The sequence below is a fragment of the Akebia trifoliata genome, chromosome 10 (assembly GCF_017979445.1).
Source record: "Akebia trifoliata isolate Shusen 1 chromosome 10, ASM1797944v1, whole genome shotgun sequence".
Lineage (NCBI taxonomy): Eukaryota > Viridiplantae > Streptophyta > Magnoliopsida > Ranunculales > Lardizabalaceae > Akebia > Akebia trifoliata.
Window position 1 is genome coordinate 28,336,073 of NC_141384.1, and position 17,521 is coordinate 28,353,593.

Here is a 17,521-nt window from a genome sequence, read left to right on the forward strand (position 1 = left end):
GAGAGAGAGATTGTTTTGGGGTGGACCGAACTGGTCATCTTACTTCATTTAATTCTGCCTAAAGTCCACTCTTCTGTTAATTCTAAAATTTAATTGAACAAGAACATTACTATACTTGACCATTTCATGGTCCCCTACTTAAAGAGAGTCCAACACTACATGTAATTAGGATATAGATCCATCAATCCTTGAAACTCTTTATGATTGGTGATTACAATCCATTCAAAATTCAAAAAAAAAAAAAATTTAAAAAAATTCGATGGTTGCAACCCAATCTGAAATCTAAAAGGCGTCAAGACGGTATTATGGACCCTAATCTCTGTCCTGATAATCAAAGTCAAATTGGAACAGTTGACCGACCTCCATTTCTATAAATTGTTGATGCTTACAACATAATTTTTCCTCCCTCTGCTTATGTAAGGTTGAGTTAGGCAGGATGTCAATGGGCCGGTTTGGGCCAGATTTGTTTGAGCCCTGAACGGCCTTAAAGATGTGGGTTCTACCTAAACTAAACCTATTCTAATATCAGGTTTAGGGAACGGGCTCGGACCAAATAGAATGACTAAAATACAATATTTTTAATGAAAAATTATTGTTTTTCAAATTTGAACAATAATCCCACGTTGGTCGTGGGTACTCGATTTGTGTGGTATTTGAGGTGAAAGCAGCCCTCACCTTACAAGCCAAGTTTTGTAAGGTTGAGTTAAGCCCATGGGCAATAGTCCCACTTCAGTCCTTTGTGCTCGATCTGTGCGTTATTTGAGGTGATAGCAAACTTCGCCTTCGAAGCCGAGTTTGTAAGGTTGAGTTAGCCCATGGACCAGAATAGATAGGGAGTTGAAATAGGCTATCCCTTCACTAATTTGATACAGGACATGATTTTGATATGTTGCTATGACCAATTTATTCGACGGTCTGGATTGGACCGATGTGTGTTTATGTCAGGCATGTGGCCCACCCATGCACCCACTACACAGTCAACAAGTGGGGCCAGATCTCAGTTGATATAGATCCAACTTGATTAAAAAGACAAGCTTAACATAATGCCCCTTTTCTAACCCATTTATTAAATGTGATTTTGACAGAGCCCTCCCGTTTTGCTAAATACCTGACAAAACCCCTTGAATTTTCTAAAAGATAACATATGCTCCTTTACTCCAATCTACATGGCAGGACTTGTAAATGGCCTAAACACCTTCATCTTCAGCTTCTAGTCAGGAACCCTTGATTTTTCTTGTAAAATTTCGCAATCTTTGAAATCCTAAACCTCTAGAAAATATTATTTTTTAACCATAGAAAAGCCTTAAATAATGCATTGTTATTTGAAATTCAAACATTGCCGCAGATAGAACCTTGAGGTTGAAGACAATAAGGATGTTCAGGTCATTTGCTGTTAATCTTCCAGAGTAGACCAAGGTAAAGGGTGGGCATGTATATGTCATCAGGTTCAAAACACGGGGGTGTCTCAAATATTCAAAATGTGGAGGGGGTTATCTCTAAATACCGTCATAAATCAATCTCATTGGTACAAAATCAAGTTTCTGTCAAAGGTGGATATTATTTCATTGAGACCCAACATAATGTAGCCTCCAAATCCCATACACAATGCATCAGAACATCAGCATCTGCCAAGATAAATTCAGTTTTACCATAAAAAATAATAATATAATATACACTTAAAAAAAGATCAAAATGGTTATCGTCCGTGTGCGACTATAATCGAAGAACAGAAGTAGCTTACAACTATAATAGATACTGTAATCAATGTTCAACTTCTTTCCTGAACGTGAGAATGTATGAAGATCGCATGGGATGGAGAACCAAAACAAAAAAGGTGGAACCCTTTCAAGCCAACCATATAAGTTAGTAAGACAAATGAATTATACTATAATGGAAAAAGAAACATACTCGAGTGAGCGGTTTATACATTGTGGTTGGTGGAGCCAAGTAACTTGTCTTCCTCTGCAATGTCGCTTTTTGAGAACTGTGAGTTCGCCTTGTAAGTCATTTTATTCCACTCATTTTCCACACGGAAGAAAACCCATTGGAAGCGTCGGAGCATCTCCAAGAACGTGATTGTAAATACGGTCAAATAATTATGACGGAGATGGGCAGACAGCTTGTACGTCCAAGTGCAACGTAGGATCAGATTGCTTACAACCGCCCAATAATAAACCTGAAATAAAGTTTGGATTCAAGATTGTCTATAGAAGAGATCTGCCACCAAAACATGAAAATATTATAAGTGGGTTCCTTCACAATCTTACCCATTGTCGTCCGTTAAACAGGTTAGACCAGAAATTTGGGTTTATGAAAGTGAAAATCCGGGTGGGAACACTGGAAAAAGTGAAGACATTAGGTCATGAAAAATGTATAAAAAAAAAAAAAGAAAACAATATACTTGCCATGTCTTATATTAAGCCCTCGACTCATCTCCGTGTGGGTCTTATGAGCATTGAGCGCGAGACTTTATTTTTCTTTGGTTGGTATGCTGGACTTGAACCCACAACCTCATCCTTGAAATGCAAAATGTTAACCGAGCTACGAGTCTAAGCCCAACACATCACTCACACACAGGAGAGAGAGACTTCATGTGGGTCTTATGAGCACAAGACTTCATTTTTCTTTGGTGGGTAAGTTGGACTTGAACCCACAACCTCATAACTGAATTGCAATATGTTAACCGAGCTACGAGTCCAAGCCCAGCACATAACTCCACACACACACACAGTATATGCTTAATCCTCGTTTGTACTCCCGCTTCTAGGGCCGAAAAGGATAACATTTTGGATGATGCAACCGTACATAGAGTAATTCTCATAAAGATGGTTGTCACAAAAAACCAATCCAGTCCAACATCATTATCATCAACTACATACAAAAGTTGACATAAACTAACACAGTATAAATAAACAGTCAAGATATTTCAAATTCAAGTCAACGTTTTTACGTAGTTAACTGTCCAGATTTTTTATTAACTACATAAAAAAAAAAGTCGACCTAAACTAAGGTTATTATGTCAGAATGGTTTGGAAATTTGTGAGGATGGTCTCCAAGGAATTAACAATCAACTGTACGGTTTAATCATCTAACATTACATCTATGTGGGTCCTACAAGAGAGAATACAAATAAGTTCGTGTGTGTTTGTTAACTAACAAGTATCCAACACAAGTTTCAAAACTTTGGTACCACTAATCACATGGTGAAAAGAAAACTCCTGCATACCTCAAGTCCCAATCGCGGGTGACATCCCAGTAGAACGAATATAAAGAGTTTATAAAACTTGATAGAAGCCACAGGGGGTGATAAATGCCTGTCCACCTATCAGGTAAGACATGATATTTAAGGGCTGAAAGAAAAATCACTGGGACTGCTGTCGAATATTTTAAAGCTGAAAATAAAATGTAATTAGTGTTACTAAAATACAAAAACATTAAGGTAAAAAAAGGCCACCTTTAATAAATACTAAAGAAGAAGAAAGAATCTCCCATTTTAAGGTGCCAATGTACCACAATGCAGTTAGAATGGCAAGGAAACAAGTCATTGATCCAAAGAGTCAATATGAAGTTGGATTCGATATTTAGTGTGCATAAAGATGAAAAAATGAATGGAAAAGTGAATCTGTGGACAGGTGTGAAAATAAATATCTGAAATCTACAAATTTTTACAGTTTAAATCAGGGAAAATCAAGCAAAAGAATACAATCTTTGGAAAAGAAAGATATACAGACACACACAATAGAGAGAATAATATTACTCCTTACCCTTAGTCTGTCCACATTGAGATCATGAAAATCTTTAATTACAGTGAGTTTAAATGGGATCATTCCAAATTCAGTATTATCTGATTTCAGACATAATTAACCCTACCAAAAATTTGCCGCAAGTAACAGTTTAATTGAACATTTTGGCATCTAGATTTATCAACTTCTAGTCATCCATAATGGTATCCACTATCCACAATACATAAAACTCGAGGTACAGACAACTTCACCATCTCTGGCTCTTCTTCTTCCTCTATTTTTGTATTTTCTCTATTTCTATCTCTCTCTCCATGCCAAACCTACTCCTGTTTCTCCTTATAATATTGAAGTAGTGTTACACTTTTTTTGTAGTTAGAGTGGTTGTTATCTAAGTGTCACTTTGTGTTTGGAGATTAAAACTTGAAAATTAGTAAGTATGAAACTATGGATTTGGTACAATTTGAATTTGAATTTTTATGATTTTGGAAATTGGATTCGAATATTAAACTTTGGAACGAAAAATAGTGAGTTATCATAATTTTTTAAGAACTTATCCTGATTTTCTTTTTAATTAAATTTTGTTTTGCTATTTATTTATTTGTAGATTTAATTCTTTATCTATTTAGAAATGCATGTTTATGAGTAATATGTGCACATATGGGATTATGGGATGTGCAGAATGCAGATGGTGCTATAGTGCTTTATAATCGTATTCAATAGATATATTACAAGTATAGATATGTTATTTTAAAATTTTGAGAACTTATAAATACACACATGAAAACATCCACCACATTGTTATATATAGGCATGTAACTACTCGCTGAGTAAATAACTTAAGAAAATAATGAATCAAGCGTGATCGCAACTTATTCTAAATAATGGGTGGCAAATGTATGCAATATTTCACGAAAAAAAATGATTAAAAAGTTTAAATGAAAATGACTAGAAGTTTCCAAGATATTTACCATTCAAAACGGTTGTCTTTTCCCTAGTATCCTTGTATTGTCGAAGACATTGGAAGAAACGGAAAATATAAGGGAAGACCAGCACCAAAGGGATCGCAACGGAGTGACTACCACAGATGGAATCAGCTTCAAACCATGCAATTGTGGCAACCTGCATATTCAATAGAAGGTGCTTGTTTTAACCGAACAGAAGGTATGAAAATGTATATGGCGCCAAAAATAACTGGAAGTGAACCTTCATATTGAATCCAGTATAGAACTCTCATGAAGGCTAGTCAGCCTTCACGATTTTTAAACTAACCTGTCGATGAGCCATTCGGCAAACAGAACGCTCCAAATCTGAAAACACCTGATACAGTCAACGATTACAGTGAGAACCAATAAAGAATACAAACATCTAATAGTTTAAGACCAGCATATCAATTCTAAAGTTAGGATTTTTTACAATCCCAAAAAAATAAAACATAGTAAAAACCTGCAGATCATGTCTGGCTGCAAGTAAGGTCTTAAGATATGCCTTAAAATAAAGAATAATTAAATGCAGTTATATGATGTGTACCTTTGACATGGACGTTAGGATGTCAGCCAAGAAAAAGTCGGAAAATGTTATTGCCTGTATTCACCAAAGATCAATCAAATTAAGTTAGAGCACAACATGATCCTCATCCTCGTCATCATCATCATCATCATCATCATTGAAGTCATAACCCAAAAATTTCGGTCGGCTGAACGCATCTTGTTCATCCATTCAATTCTGTGTAAAGTCATGTCCGCTATCAATTCTAGTGTGTTAATCTCTGCTCTCACTACCACAATCCACATTCTTCTTGGTCTTATACTCGCTTTTTTAGAACATTCCTTCTAATTGAGGCTGCAATCTACTTTTGTTGCACATGACCAAACCATCTTAAAAGACTTTCTTACTATCGCCCATCCATCTTAGCATCCTTGTCTCTCTTATGCACAAATGTATGCACAAGTTTGGTTCTTGATTGCCCAAAATTCAGATCCATAAAGTATAGTTTGTATCATAAGATTTTTCTTTTAGTTTAATTGGACAAAATGGTCCTAGCCCATATATGCTCCAAGAAAATAAAAAGGATTCCCTCACTACTGAAAGTAAATACTATTAAGCGGGAAAACTAAAACATCAACTCTATGAATCAAGCAATTGAAGTAGGTTTAGTTTACAACTACTGAAGGATACTCAAAAACAAAAATAACTTATCACAATTGGGAGAGATTTAAATTAATTAGCACAATCCAACTTGCCAAGTCAAGTTGGGGTTTGTACGATTTGACACCCAGCTTGGCAGAGAAGGAAATTTGCTTGAAGAAATCTTTATTTGTCCTTGCATAAGTCTAGAAAATATATTCATAAAAGCTTGATAAATTTCAAAATGTTGCTTGCAGGAGATTACACGTCTCTGTGTCCTTAAAAATAGGGGGTCACAATCATAGTAACCAAGTTTTTTTTTTCTTAATAATTAAAAAATGATATAAAAAGGGAAGGGATCGAGATTACCAAATACAAGGTCACATTATTCGGTGAAGGGTCAGTTCATTCAATTTGAATAAATCTGGGAAAGTTCCGCGAAAAAATTGGAAAATTCTAGGGGGGTAGGGAGAAAAAAAAAATGTGGCATGATCCATTCAAAAAATCGATGATTTAATTAATCACCATTTTTTCTTTTGTTTTTTTTAAAACCTCCTTTTCTATGATTTTTCCAAATTTTGTGCAGAAATCAAAATTATATATTAAAAATGAACTCTCACCTGTAATGGCAGTAATATCCGCCAAAGTGTCCTTAACAAGTAGTACCGAGATGATAAATAAAAAATATCAAAAGGGAATATGAGAACCATCACAACAACAGCATATAAGAGTACCTGAAAGCATACGTAAAAATTTAAACATAATTTATCAGGCATATACAACTGAAAGAACAAGGAAGTAAAATACTGACATAAAAAACATGGACTTAAGCATAATAAAATAAAAGAAGAGTCAAGGTGATTCCATCAGCTGGTAGACCATAATGAAGCTAAACTTACAATGTGTTTATTATAATGTCGTTTCACTAGATAAGAAAAGGTGTATTTTAGTTGGTTTTTCTCTCTCAAGTATCTAATGTGACATATCATCTAGATGTATCTCATTTCATGATTTTACCTTCAGATCCTCACTTTCAACATAAGTTTACAAGAAAATACTCTTTTTGACGTGTAATATAGTAAATTGTGGATGCAAGCCAGTTATCATTCCACCAAGAAACCAACAGGAAATTAAAACTCAATAGAACAGTTGTTCCTTGACAACCACAATGTTTGGTATAAGGCATAGATAATGATGAATGGAACAACCGTTCGACACCACTATATACATGTGTATATAATTCTAAACCCATTGAATAAAGGATGCCCACTCAGATCTACATATATTTGGAAAAGAAAGAAAAGAAGAATATAAACTAACAATGTTTGATTCACAACGGTTCCAATCCTACTTGGGATTTGAGGTTTAGGAGAAACTTTAATGATTGGGAGTTAAATGAGATGACATCCTTCCTTGACTCAACGTAAGCGAACAAGATAGGTGGGAATGGACGAGGACTAAGGATTTGAGATTCTCTATAAGGTCCTTCCATGAGTGGCTCATCCCTTTTGCTGAGCGATCTCTCTTGGGGTCCATCATTTGGGTGAAATCAGTTTCTTCTAAAATCTCATTTTTTATTTGGTTGGCTTCCCTTGGTAGGATTCTCACAATAGATAATTCGATTGTCCGAGGCTGGATCACCCCTAATTGCTGTCCCCTTTGCTTGAGGGATGGAGAAACTGTTGATCATATCTTAATTCATTGTCCCTTCACTCACAATATCTGGTCAACTTTCCTTGCTCTATTTCGTATTAATTGGGTCTTTCCTAGTAAGTTATCCTCGTTGTTAGCAGAGTGGGCTAGCAATGCTTTCCAATCCAGAAAAAGATTCATGTGGGCTATGCTACCATCGGCTATTGCTTGGGAGGTGTGGAGCGAGAGAAACAACAGGGTGTTCAATTGCAAGATTAGAAGCTCTCATGCAGGTTTCTTGAAGATCTTGGGTTCTTTATACCTTTGGTCAAAACAGTACATAGAATTTGTGGGGTTAACTTTTGATGATTTTGTTTTTAGATGGAACTCTTTATGTAACCTTTGATGTTTTTGTTTTCTTTTGCTTGCTGATCTTTATGAGGCTTCCTTGGCCTCCTTGTTTTCTGTGTTCCCTTCTTTTCAATATATTATACTTTTCATTAAAAAAAAAAACTAACAAGAGTCTCTACATCCTACACCAAATTTCGTGTTGCTAACCTCTTTGTCGAGGCTCATTAACGATTATCCTTCCCCAATATCCCACTTTCTTTAGACTAAGACAAGGACTGTAAAGCTATATGGAATTTTTTATCTAATGAAAGCTGATTACAGCCCCAATTAGAAAGAAGGTGCAAGTTGAAGGTTCTAAAAGTGCAAGAGGAAGCACGAAAAGAAAATGGACTGAAGAAATGAGAGCAGAGATGAAAAAATTAGAGTTAACAAAAGACATAGCCTAAGACAGAATTCAATGGACTCTCTATAGTCTGAACAATAAACAAGCTAATGTATGTGAATCTACAAGCATCCAAATTTCATTCAAACTTGGAGCATAGTGTCTCAGCATTTAAGGAAAAATGAATCAGCATGAAGAGAATCTATGGGTCACTATTGACAAGAAACAGCATCGCATGTCCACCATAAATCAAATTCAAACTACTACTGCAAATCAATGATTAACAATAGAAACCAACCGAAATTCCAGAAAAATAGATCATTTTGTAACTGAAAACAATTACTAAGTATCATTTAGAGAGGAAGTAGATACTACACTGGTTGTGAGGCAGCCAGTGATACTTCTCCATGAGAATAAAGATAAAGGTATGCTGTCATGCTGGTGGGGACAATTATTGTCATCCAAATGGCACACTGCAATTTTCAAATGGAAAATACAAGTTAATTGTAACATAAATGTATAAACTCAAAACAGACATTAAATTGATAATTGTCCAAGTAAAACCTAATATTTAATAAGCTGTATATCTAACAAATGGGAGCTAAGGCATGAAATGAGTGGGTCAGCCCCGAGATCTAAGCATAACTTAAGTTGACATGTCAAAGGTGGATGCAGACTGTGATCTACATGGATCCACCCCATTTCACACCTTACCATAAACCATATTTTATTTGAGTACATAGACTACTCTCTAGTAACGAACTTTGGGGAATCATGTTTTAGTATTTTTTTTTTCCCCGTAGTAGCTGGAAAACAGGAACAAACCTTAACACATCGCGGCAACTATCGACTCTAGTCTGGCACTCCAAATTCCAGAGCAATTCTAATTGACCCAAAATATTGCCAACTAACTCACTTTCGGATTCCACTATCCCTTAAACATTTGCCCCTAAACCATATCTCATTTTGAGTCTAGACTACCCTCTAGTAATAGACCTTGTGTGAGACATGTATTAGTTGTTTTTTCCATAATAGCCAGAACACACTTAATGGCAACAACTTTAAACTCTCATCTGGCACCCCAATTTCCAGAGCAAACACTAATCCACCACAAATCTTCCCAAGTAACATATTTTCCGATCCCACTCCCTTGACAAGGTCTGCACTCTGCACGATTAATGTCCTCAACAATCAAGAATGCAATCCAACTGCATAACACCATCGTAGCATTTCGATGATTATCTCCAAGTTGGAAGGAATCCTGGCCCATATCTTCCACCCTGGAAAATATATTACTTAGGAAAGTTTGTGTCATAAGGAATTCTAGGAATAGAAGAACTCTTCAATGTAAACTCTAATTTAAGAACCCCTCCCCATCCTGTGGAGAGGGGGATAACAATTCCACACACTTCATATATAGTGAATTGGCTCTTTAAGCCGGGAGGGGGGTAGTCACAATTCACAAACATGGCTGAAATTATCTTATCGTTTCGGAATGTATCAACCGATACGTATTACTATCTGGACATTCTGATTTGAAACATGCCCAAAATCAAAGTTTCAATAAATGTTTCAGTCTAAGCCGGTTTGGTCTTGAAATGTTCCAAAATGTTCTGGTTTGTCTTAGAATGTTTTAGACAAATCAAAAAGATATGACAAGAGATGACAGATTAAAAACGGTAACCTACCTTGACGATGATCTTCCCTAAGAGGCTAATCAAAACGACCTAAATGTCCTCTTCAAACTCTAGCCAAAATCCCTTTATTTTTCTCCTCAAAACTTGTCATATGTAACATCTAACAAGGTTTAAAATCTCATTTTGGGTTTTTTCCTTGACCGAAACATTCTTCCAATACGAAATTCAGACTTGGTCACAAACCTTCTAAAATCCTTGTCCTATCTCTATTCCTCTTCTTGCCTCTCTGGTTTCCCTTATTTTTTATTTCACGGAGATCAAATAATGTGGGTGTCGAGCACAAATCTTGAGGCTCTTGCCGAACAGCCTCCAGGTTTCACATCCATGCCTCCCCCTTATTCTATTTTCTTCATCATCTTCTTCTGGTTAAAGGAATTTGTTTTACCTCATCTGTAACACTCCTCCAAATAATGGGAAGAAAGTTGTGGATCGACAAGGTCGTTTCAAAACCAATTGCCATACTCAAATAAAAGATATATTTAAGCAAGGTCATTTCAATAGATAATTTTGTATCCACCTGTGGACTTTCAATGCTTAAACAAAATTCTGGAAAAACTAATATACAAATAGATAGTGTCATATGGGTATAAGTCATGGCCTATTTTTAGATACAAAAACAAAAAACAGGCCCAGTAAGTGTTATGGCATACCATGGTAAATAGTTAAACCAACTAAGCACTACAAGGCATAACGTGTTAAGTCAGCTTTACATGTTTGAAAGGCACATTAAGCCAGAAGAAGTGGATCATAACTGTCTTTAGTCTTCAAGGACAAAAAGTATATAAAGTAAGTACCTTCCATATTTCTTTGTGAGTAAGATGAGTCTGATCAAGATCAAAAATTTTAGCATAATTCACAGGGGTTTGAGCAAAGACCCATAAATTCACTCCCCAAAGCCAAACCATCATAGCCTGCAACATCAAACCAGAAAATAAGATGAGAAATAAAAAAATTTTAAAAAATTAAAGGATCCATAAGATTTCCCGAACTGTAAGAACCCTAAATAGATTATGTATGCTCAGAAAAATGTAACTTACCACAAGAAGAAGAGGATTATAATACAAAAATGCCTCATACAAGAATAGATCACGTAGGTCTACACTCATTCTCATGACAGAATCCCAACCAATCTGCAGTATTTCATGATACATTTAAGAAATTTTTTACAAATAAGGGTAAACACCACCACGTCAAAAGTTTCTAAACCTCTTATCTGTATATAAAATAAAAGGGATGAGAACTGACCTTACAACAACTGAAACCCCATACAAGAAACAGCAATACCTGGGAAAACAATGTAAATTACACATGGATCAACAATCATGATGGGAAACGAATATTCACATGAAACATGATGCACCCAAAGGCCAGAGATGATTACTACTCAAATGAAGCAGAAATAAAAACCCAACGGATAGAACATAAAGAAAGGTTTCAAGAACGAACGGTGTGATGATAGAGCTAAACATTGCCCAAATAATGGCACAACAACAAGCATACTACCATTATGGTCAGGGACCACCTGAGTAAGATAATTGAAATTGTGTTTGACAAGTGGACAACCCATACTGGGACTCAGACTCAACAGAAAGCGCAAAGGTTTTGACTCCTTTTGAAAGTAAAGATGACAATAATTTTTTTTTATGGGTATAAAACTTTTATTAAAGAAGAACAACAGAGGCCGAGATGGCCCCTTTACAAGAAAGACAAAAAACAACAAAAGGAATACACAAGCCTCCCACAACCAACACCCAACCCCTCCAACAAGATAAACACAACAAAGCGCCTCCCACTAGAATACAAAATCCTCAAAGAAAATCCATTCAAAATCTTTGCTCAGATTGCTCCAGCCTCCAATAAAATAACAAACCCAAAATATCCAAAATCACCACGTGAGGAGTCTTTGCGTCACCCTGAAACACCCTTCTGTTCCTTTCTTTCCAAAGCCCCCAACACGCAGAAAATGGGAGAATTCGTACAAGTATTTTTTCTCGTTGGAGAAAACATTATGAGTCCACCCAATAAAAAGTGAGAGAATCTCCCTAGGGAAAATACTCAATCCTACTGGAACAGAGAAAGGAAGTAGGACCAAACAGAGAATGGACAATGCAATAAGATGTGATTCCCTGATTTTCCATTTTTCTCACAAAGAAATCAAAAGTTTGGAGTCATGAAACCATGCTTAATCAGGTTATCCAGAGTATGAATTCTCCCAATGGAAGCTGACCAAAAAACAAAGGCTAATTTTGAAGGAAAAAAGGGGAGAGCAAATTGTGTTTTCCACAAAGATTAAGTCACAAGATGGCAGTAACGCTTTGTGGAATGATCAAACAGAGAATATTTTATTCTTGCTCTTGCTTCACTCTCTGTGGTCTTCCTCGTTTTCTACCAAATGGTGAGAAGTGATAAGATCAAGGAGGGATGCCACTTCATTGATTTCTCACTCATTAACATTTCTCTTGAAACCCAAAGCCCAGGACACATCATGCTCATTGTGAATCAAACAATCCTGCACAGTTGAATTATTTTTCGAAGAAGCTGCATAAAGGGAAAGAAATTGAAGTGATAGAGTCGTACTGCCACACCACTTATCCTCCCAAAACCTCACCCTATCTCATTCCACCCCCCCTTGAAGTTAATTCCCTCTTTGAATTGTTGAGACACTTTTAGAACCCCTTTTCACACATTGCAGCCATAAAACAACTTTGCCTCCCCACTCTTCCAATCAAATTTCTTCTTCCCATACTTCACTTTGATAACTTTCCTCCACAACCTCCTCCTTCCCTCCCCAAAGCACCACAATCACTCGCCCAAGAGGACCTTAATAGTCCTCTTCAACCCGATAATTCCCAAACCACCATTCTTTTTCGAGGAACAAATGGTTTTCCACTTCACTAAATGAAACTTTATGTTTCCATCCTTATCATTCCATAAGAAATCTCTTCTGAGTTTCTCCATTTTGGTTTCTTCCACCGTTGGAATCGAGAATGAAAAAAGGAAGTAAATTGAAATGCTTGCAAAGGTACTCTTAATCAAACTTAATTTCCCCCCTTTTGAAATATATCTCGACTTCCACGAGCTTAGCCTCTTCCCTATCTTTTCAATCACCTAATCTCAAATTCTTAAACTGCCATAAGGAGCACCTAAAGGGAGCCCTATATAGGAAGAAGAAAGGGTGTAAGCCTGGCATCCCAAAATAGCCGCCAAAATTTGAAGCTCAGTCATCAAGCCTACCCCAAAATTGAAAATTAAACATAAAATAAAAATTTTATCACCCTCCTCTGGAGAATAACATGGTGTATTGATCATGTACCATGTCAATATTACTCAACAAACAAAGTGAAAAAAAAAAAAAAAAGTGCACACATACAAACACATGCATGCGCAAACAAGTGTTCCTTGTGTATCATAAGAAGCCCCAACCTTGAATCTCCATAAAAAATTTGGGGAAGGCATCATTATTGGACTGATTGGTGACATTGCACTCTTCATTTCATTTAATTCTACTTGATGCAGAAAATTTTGGTCAACACCATTTCCCAGATCGCTTGAACCTAACAGAAGTTCATAAAAGTTAAATATCTGCATAAAATATTCACATTCACATATATGGCTCAAAGATTTTGTTTACCAAGCTCAACGAAAACAGGCCTGCTAGCAGAACGTCGCAAGAGAGGGCTAGTGGTAGAGATTGTTATAGGACCTCCAAACATAGGTCAAGATAACCAATGTAGATAGCATATATGATGGCTTATACATTTATCTGCCTCTAGTTAAAACCTGCAAGTAGAAAGATAAAGTGAAAATGTCCACACACAAAAAAATAATAATAATAATAATAAAACGAGAACCAATATAAAAAAAACCATTAAGAACTTTTAAGGCATAAGGTGTTTTCCAAATAATCAAATGTTTTTCGTGGTCTGTGCAAAGTGTCTTTAAAGCTTGGGTTGTGTGGGCAACTCGTTTGTGGATTCTTAGAGACTCCTTTGGAGTGTCACCCCCTTTGCTATTTTTTGGGGGATTTGGAGGGAGCAAAACAGTCAAGTCTTTGAAGGGAGGATTGAGTCGCGTGAGACTACCTTGATATCAGCTGTAGGCTTGTTGTTTTTTAGGTGTACGGTTTTTAAGGAGTTTAAAGGGGAGCTTCTTGGAAGATTTTTCTGGTGAGGTGGGATCGGATTTGTTGTATTTTGGCTTCTTAATTTTGGTCTTTTGTTTGTATTATTTCTTTTTAGTTACCTATCAAAAAATAATAATAATAATACTAATCAAATGTTTTGTACTTTAAATTATGCATAGAATAACAAGACTTGCAAGCCACAACCATGAGTATAGCAATTTTTTTTATAAGTAAAGTAAAATTTAGAGAGCTACTATTGGCACCCCAACCTTTACCTATCACACACCACTTTTTTTAAATTATTTATCACACACCCCAATTAAAAATTAAAACTCATTCTTCAAACATTACGAAGGTTTGTCTCAAATTATAATCTCAACATTATAACAATCAGTTCAAATAATATCAGTAGTTATTTACAATTATGATTAGGCTCATATAGAATCCTAAACCCACAAAAATAGAAATCTAGTCGAAAAACGATAGAGCTTTTATTGGCACCCCAACTTTTACTTATTCTCAACCATTCACTTATTTTCAGGTGAATATCCGTTTCGTACGCTGAATATGACGAAATTCCAATTCGGTACACTGTTCATTTTAATTCCCAAAATATGCTTTTACAGTGAATTCGTCACTTTTATAATCTACGAATTCGTTGATAAAATACCAACAATTTTGCCTTATCAGTATTCTCGCTAGTAATTTATCAATGAATTCATTGATTATAAAGGTGACAAATTCACTGGAAAAACATGTTTTGGGAATTAAAATGAACAGTTTACCAAAATCGGAATTAGGACATAAGTTGCACACATTTTGGGAAAAGTCCCCTTATTTTCTTTTATTCTTAATTGGGGTTTAATAAGTAAAAGTTGGGGTACCAATAGCAGCTATATAAATTTATGGTGTAATTGAGATATATTAATACATGCTACAGATTGAGTAATGGTTTTAAAACTCATTTTGGCGTCTCATCTCGTCCATGAACAAGACCAAGTTGTCTTGGACGAGTTTTCCGATTTATTTGAGTCGTCTCGTTCAACTATGACTCAACAAGACATTGGATTGATTTATATCAGCGACTTTTGAGGATGGTTCCAGTGTTTGAGATGATTTGTCAATCCATATTGTTAGTGGCCGATACAGAGACATATAGAACGAGTCGTCTCGGTCTCGGCCGAGATTTAAAACCATGAATCTGTGTACCTAAAATTTTTTGGACTAATTCAGATGGTGTAATTGAGATATATTAGGACTTAAATATAAGGTCAATCGGTTGAAATTATATCCAAATTGAACTGCAATCACATAACAAACTGAGAAAATCAGACTATAAAACGATCTGCAAAAGCAAATCAAATCAGATTCTTAAATGCATCAAACCTTATTGCCAGAAATTTCAAAAAAAAAAAAAAAAAAATGGAAATCACAGAGAGAGAGAGAGAGATTAGGTCGTAGATTACTAAGTTGCGCCGGTTACCAAATAGAAATAATTGCACAAGGTTCAATTCGAGGAATTATAAACAACATAAAATTCTGGAAAATCATTTTGTTCTTAAATTTCCTTTTTTTTTTTTAATGATAGTAAAGCTTCAGAGAACACTGAAAATTAAAATAAAAATAAAAAATTGGGGCAAAAATTGTTTCCTTCTCTTTAATTTACAATAAAAATATAAAACTACATATTATGATCTTTTATAATTTTAGTTTTGCGAATTAAAACAAAATTGGATAAATTTATAAATTATAAAAGTAGTAAATAAGAATTTACACACCTGTTACTTATTCCCGAATGGAGTGAGAGAGAGAGTGAGTGGTGTGAGAGTGTCTTCCTTTTCATTTTAAAGAGTAAATATGTTTCTAAAAGACAGTTTTACCCTTGTCTAACATCCTAGCCATGGAGTCCATGGTTTCAAAACTCGGTTTCCCATCTCGTTTATGGACGAGACCGAGTCGTCTCAAACCAGTCAACTCGTCTCACATTAGTTATTTAACTCGATTCACAATTATTTATATACATATGGGATGGGGTTTGGAGGCCCAAAAGAGGGCCACACATTTTTTAAATGTATGAGTTAGAATTATTGGAATGGGCTGATTTTTAATCCGATCAAAAGTTGTTTATAAAGATTAGATGATCCACGATGCTTCAATTGGTACCGTTCAAGGACAAACTTTTATAGGGTACCGTTCACGGACAAACTTTTATAACAAACTTTTTGGCAAAACATTTTTCAAAACATGGGTTAGAGGTTTTGGAATGGGCTGATTTTTGGTGAGGATGATTTTTACGGTGAGGAGATCATCCTCACCAAAAATCAGCCCATTCCAAAACTTCTAACCCATGTTTACCAGTTGAAAAATTGTGGACCGTCCATTTTTTGTAAACTATTTTTTATGGGGTTAGAAATTTTGGAATAAGCTGATTTTTGGTGATGATGATGTAAAACTTTTAATCCATATTTTGAAAAATGTTTTGCCAAAAAGTTTGCTAAAAAGTTTGTCATTGAACACCCCCCATATATATATATATATATATATATATATATATATATATATATATATATAGGGAAATGTTCAGCACCCTAAGTTTTACCACACACTTTAACAAACGTTTTTTGTCCTACATGGGTTAGAAGTTTTGGAATGAGTTGATTTTTGGTGAGGATGATCTCTATGATTAGAAGATCATCCTCCCCAAAAATCAGCCCATTCCGAAATGTTTAGCCCCATGTTTACACATTGAAAAATCGTGGACCGTCCATTTTTTGTAAATCAATTTTGATGGGGTTAGAAGTTTTGGAATGAACTATATATATATGAACAGTGTTATTACGACCCCTATTACAACTCATATTGCGGCACATCATTTTGTCTTATATGGGTAAAAATGTTTGGAATGGGCTGATTTTTTGTGAGGATGATCTCTGTGATGAGAGGATCATCCTGGAAAAAAAAATCATCCAATTCCAAAACTTCTAACCCCATCAAAATTGATTTACAAAAATTGGACGGTCTATAATTTTTCAACAAAAATTGGACGGTTTAGAAGTTTCATAATAAGCTGATTTTTGGCAAGGATGATCTCCTCACCATAGAGATCATCCTCACAAAAAATCAGTCCATTCTAAACATTTTTGCCCATATAAGACAAAATGGTGTGTCACAATATGAGTCATAATAGGGGTCGTAAGAACCCGTCCCTATATATATATATATTTTAGGACTGTCATTTTCTATGTAGTCTGGGTTCAAGTGATCATATCAAAATAAAAAATTGAAAGATAATAAGAGGTTGATTGAGATCTTTTTTAACAAAATATTGATGATGGAATATCTCTTAAATTTCTTAAATTCTTTTCGGGTCCTTCTAAATTAAAATAAATTATGCTACGTAGCACTTTGCCTCTAATAAGACACATCCATGGTGGGGATCAACTATGCCATCTTTAGAAAAAACCAACCA

General features: G+C 35.4%; 1 protein-coding gene across 3 annotated transcripts; it reads right to left on the minus strand.

Moving 5' to 3' along the window:
- Nucleotides 1–1,626: 1,626 nt before the first annotated feature.
- LOC147393602 (uncharacterized) lies at nucleotides 1,627–15,893 on the minus strand. 3 transcript variants are annotated; one of them, XM_086455666.1, is made up of 15 exons: nucleotides 15,831–15,893; nucleotides 13,561–13,709; nucleotides 13,353–13,483; nucleotides 11,175–11,213; nucleotides 10,967–11,059; nucleotides 10,724–10,840; nucleotides 8,610–8,705; nucleotides 6,488–6,601; nucleotides 5,271–5,324; nucleotides 5,013–5,060; nucleotides 4,712–4,862; nucleotides 3,227–3,392; nucleotides 2,268–2,337; nucleotides 1,928–2,176; nucleotides 1,627–1,842 (listed from the first exon to the last, which is right to left on the minus strand). In XM_086455666.1, the coding sequence occupies exons 2-15, from the start codon at nucleotides 13,640–13,642 to the stop codon at nucleotides 1,762–1,764; spliced, it is 1,491 nt and encodes a 496-aa protein (XP_086311792.1). In that variant the 5' UTR covers nucleotides 13,643–13,709; nucleotides 15,831–15,893; the 3' UTR covers nucleotides 1,627–1,761. The 3 variants fall into 3 exon arrangements, 2 of the variants coding, with proteins under 2 accessions (XP_086311792.1, XP_086311793.1); XR_015182050.1 differs by lacking the exon at nucleotides 1,627–1,842 and adding an exon at nucleotides 2,406–2,516 and having other exon boundaries at nucleotides 2,106–2,176; XM_086455667.1 differs by having other exon boundaries at nucleotides 1,627–2,176.
- Nucleotides 15,894–17,521: the final 1,628 nt, after the last annotated feature.

Bases quoted from the DNA above. Each gene is read 5' to 3' on its own strand.
- LOC147393602 (XM_086455666.1), bottom strand. From the start codon at position 13,642: ATGTTTGGAGGTCCTATAACAATCTCTACCACTAGCCCTCTCTTGCGA. The intron at 5,061-5,270 runs GTACACATCATA...TGACTGTATCAG, and splicing joins TCCTAACGTCCATGTCAAAG to GTGTTTTCAGATTTGGAGCG. The intron at 2,177-2,267 runs GTAAGATTGTGA...ACTTTATTTCAG, and splicing joins TGTTTAACGGACGACAATGG to GTTTATTATTGGGCGGTTGT.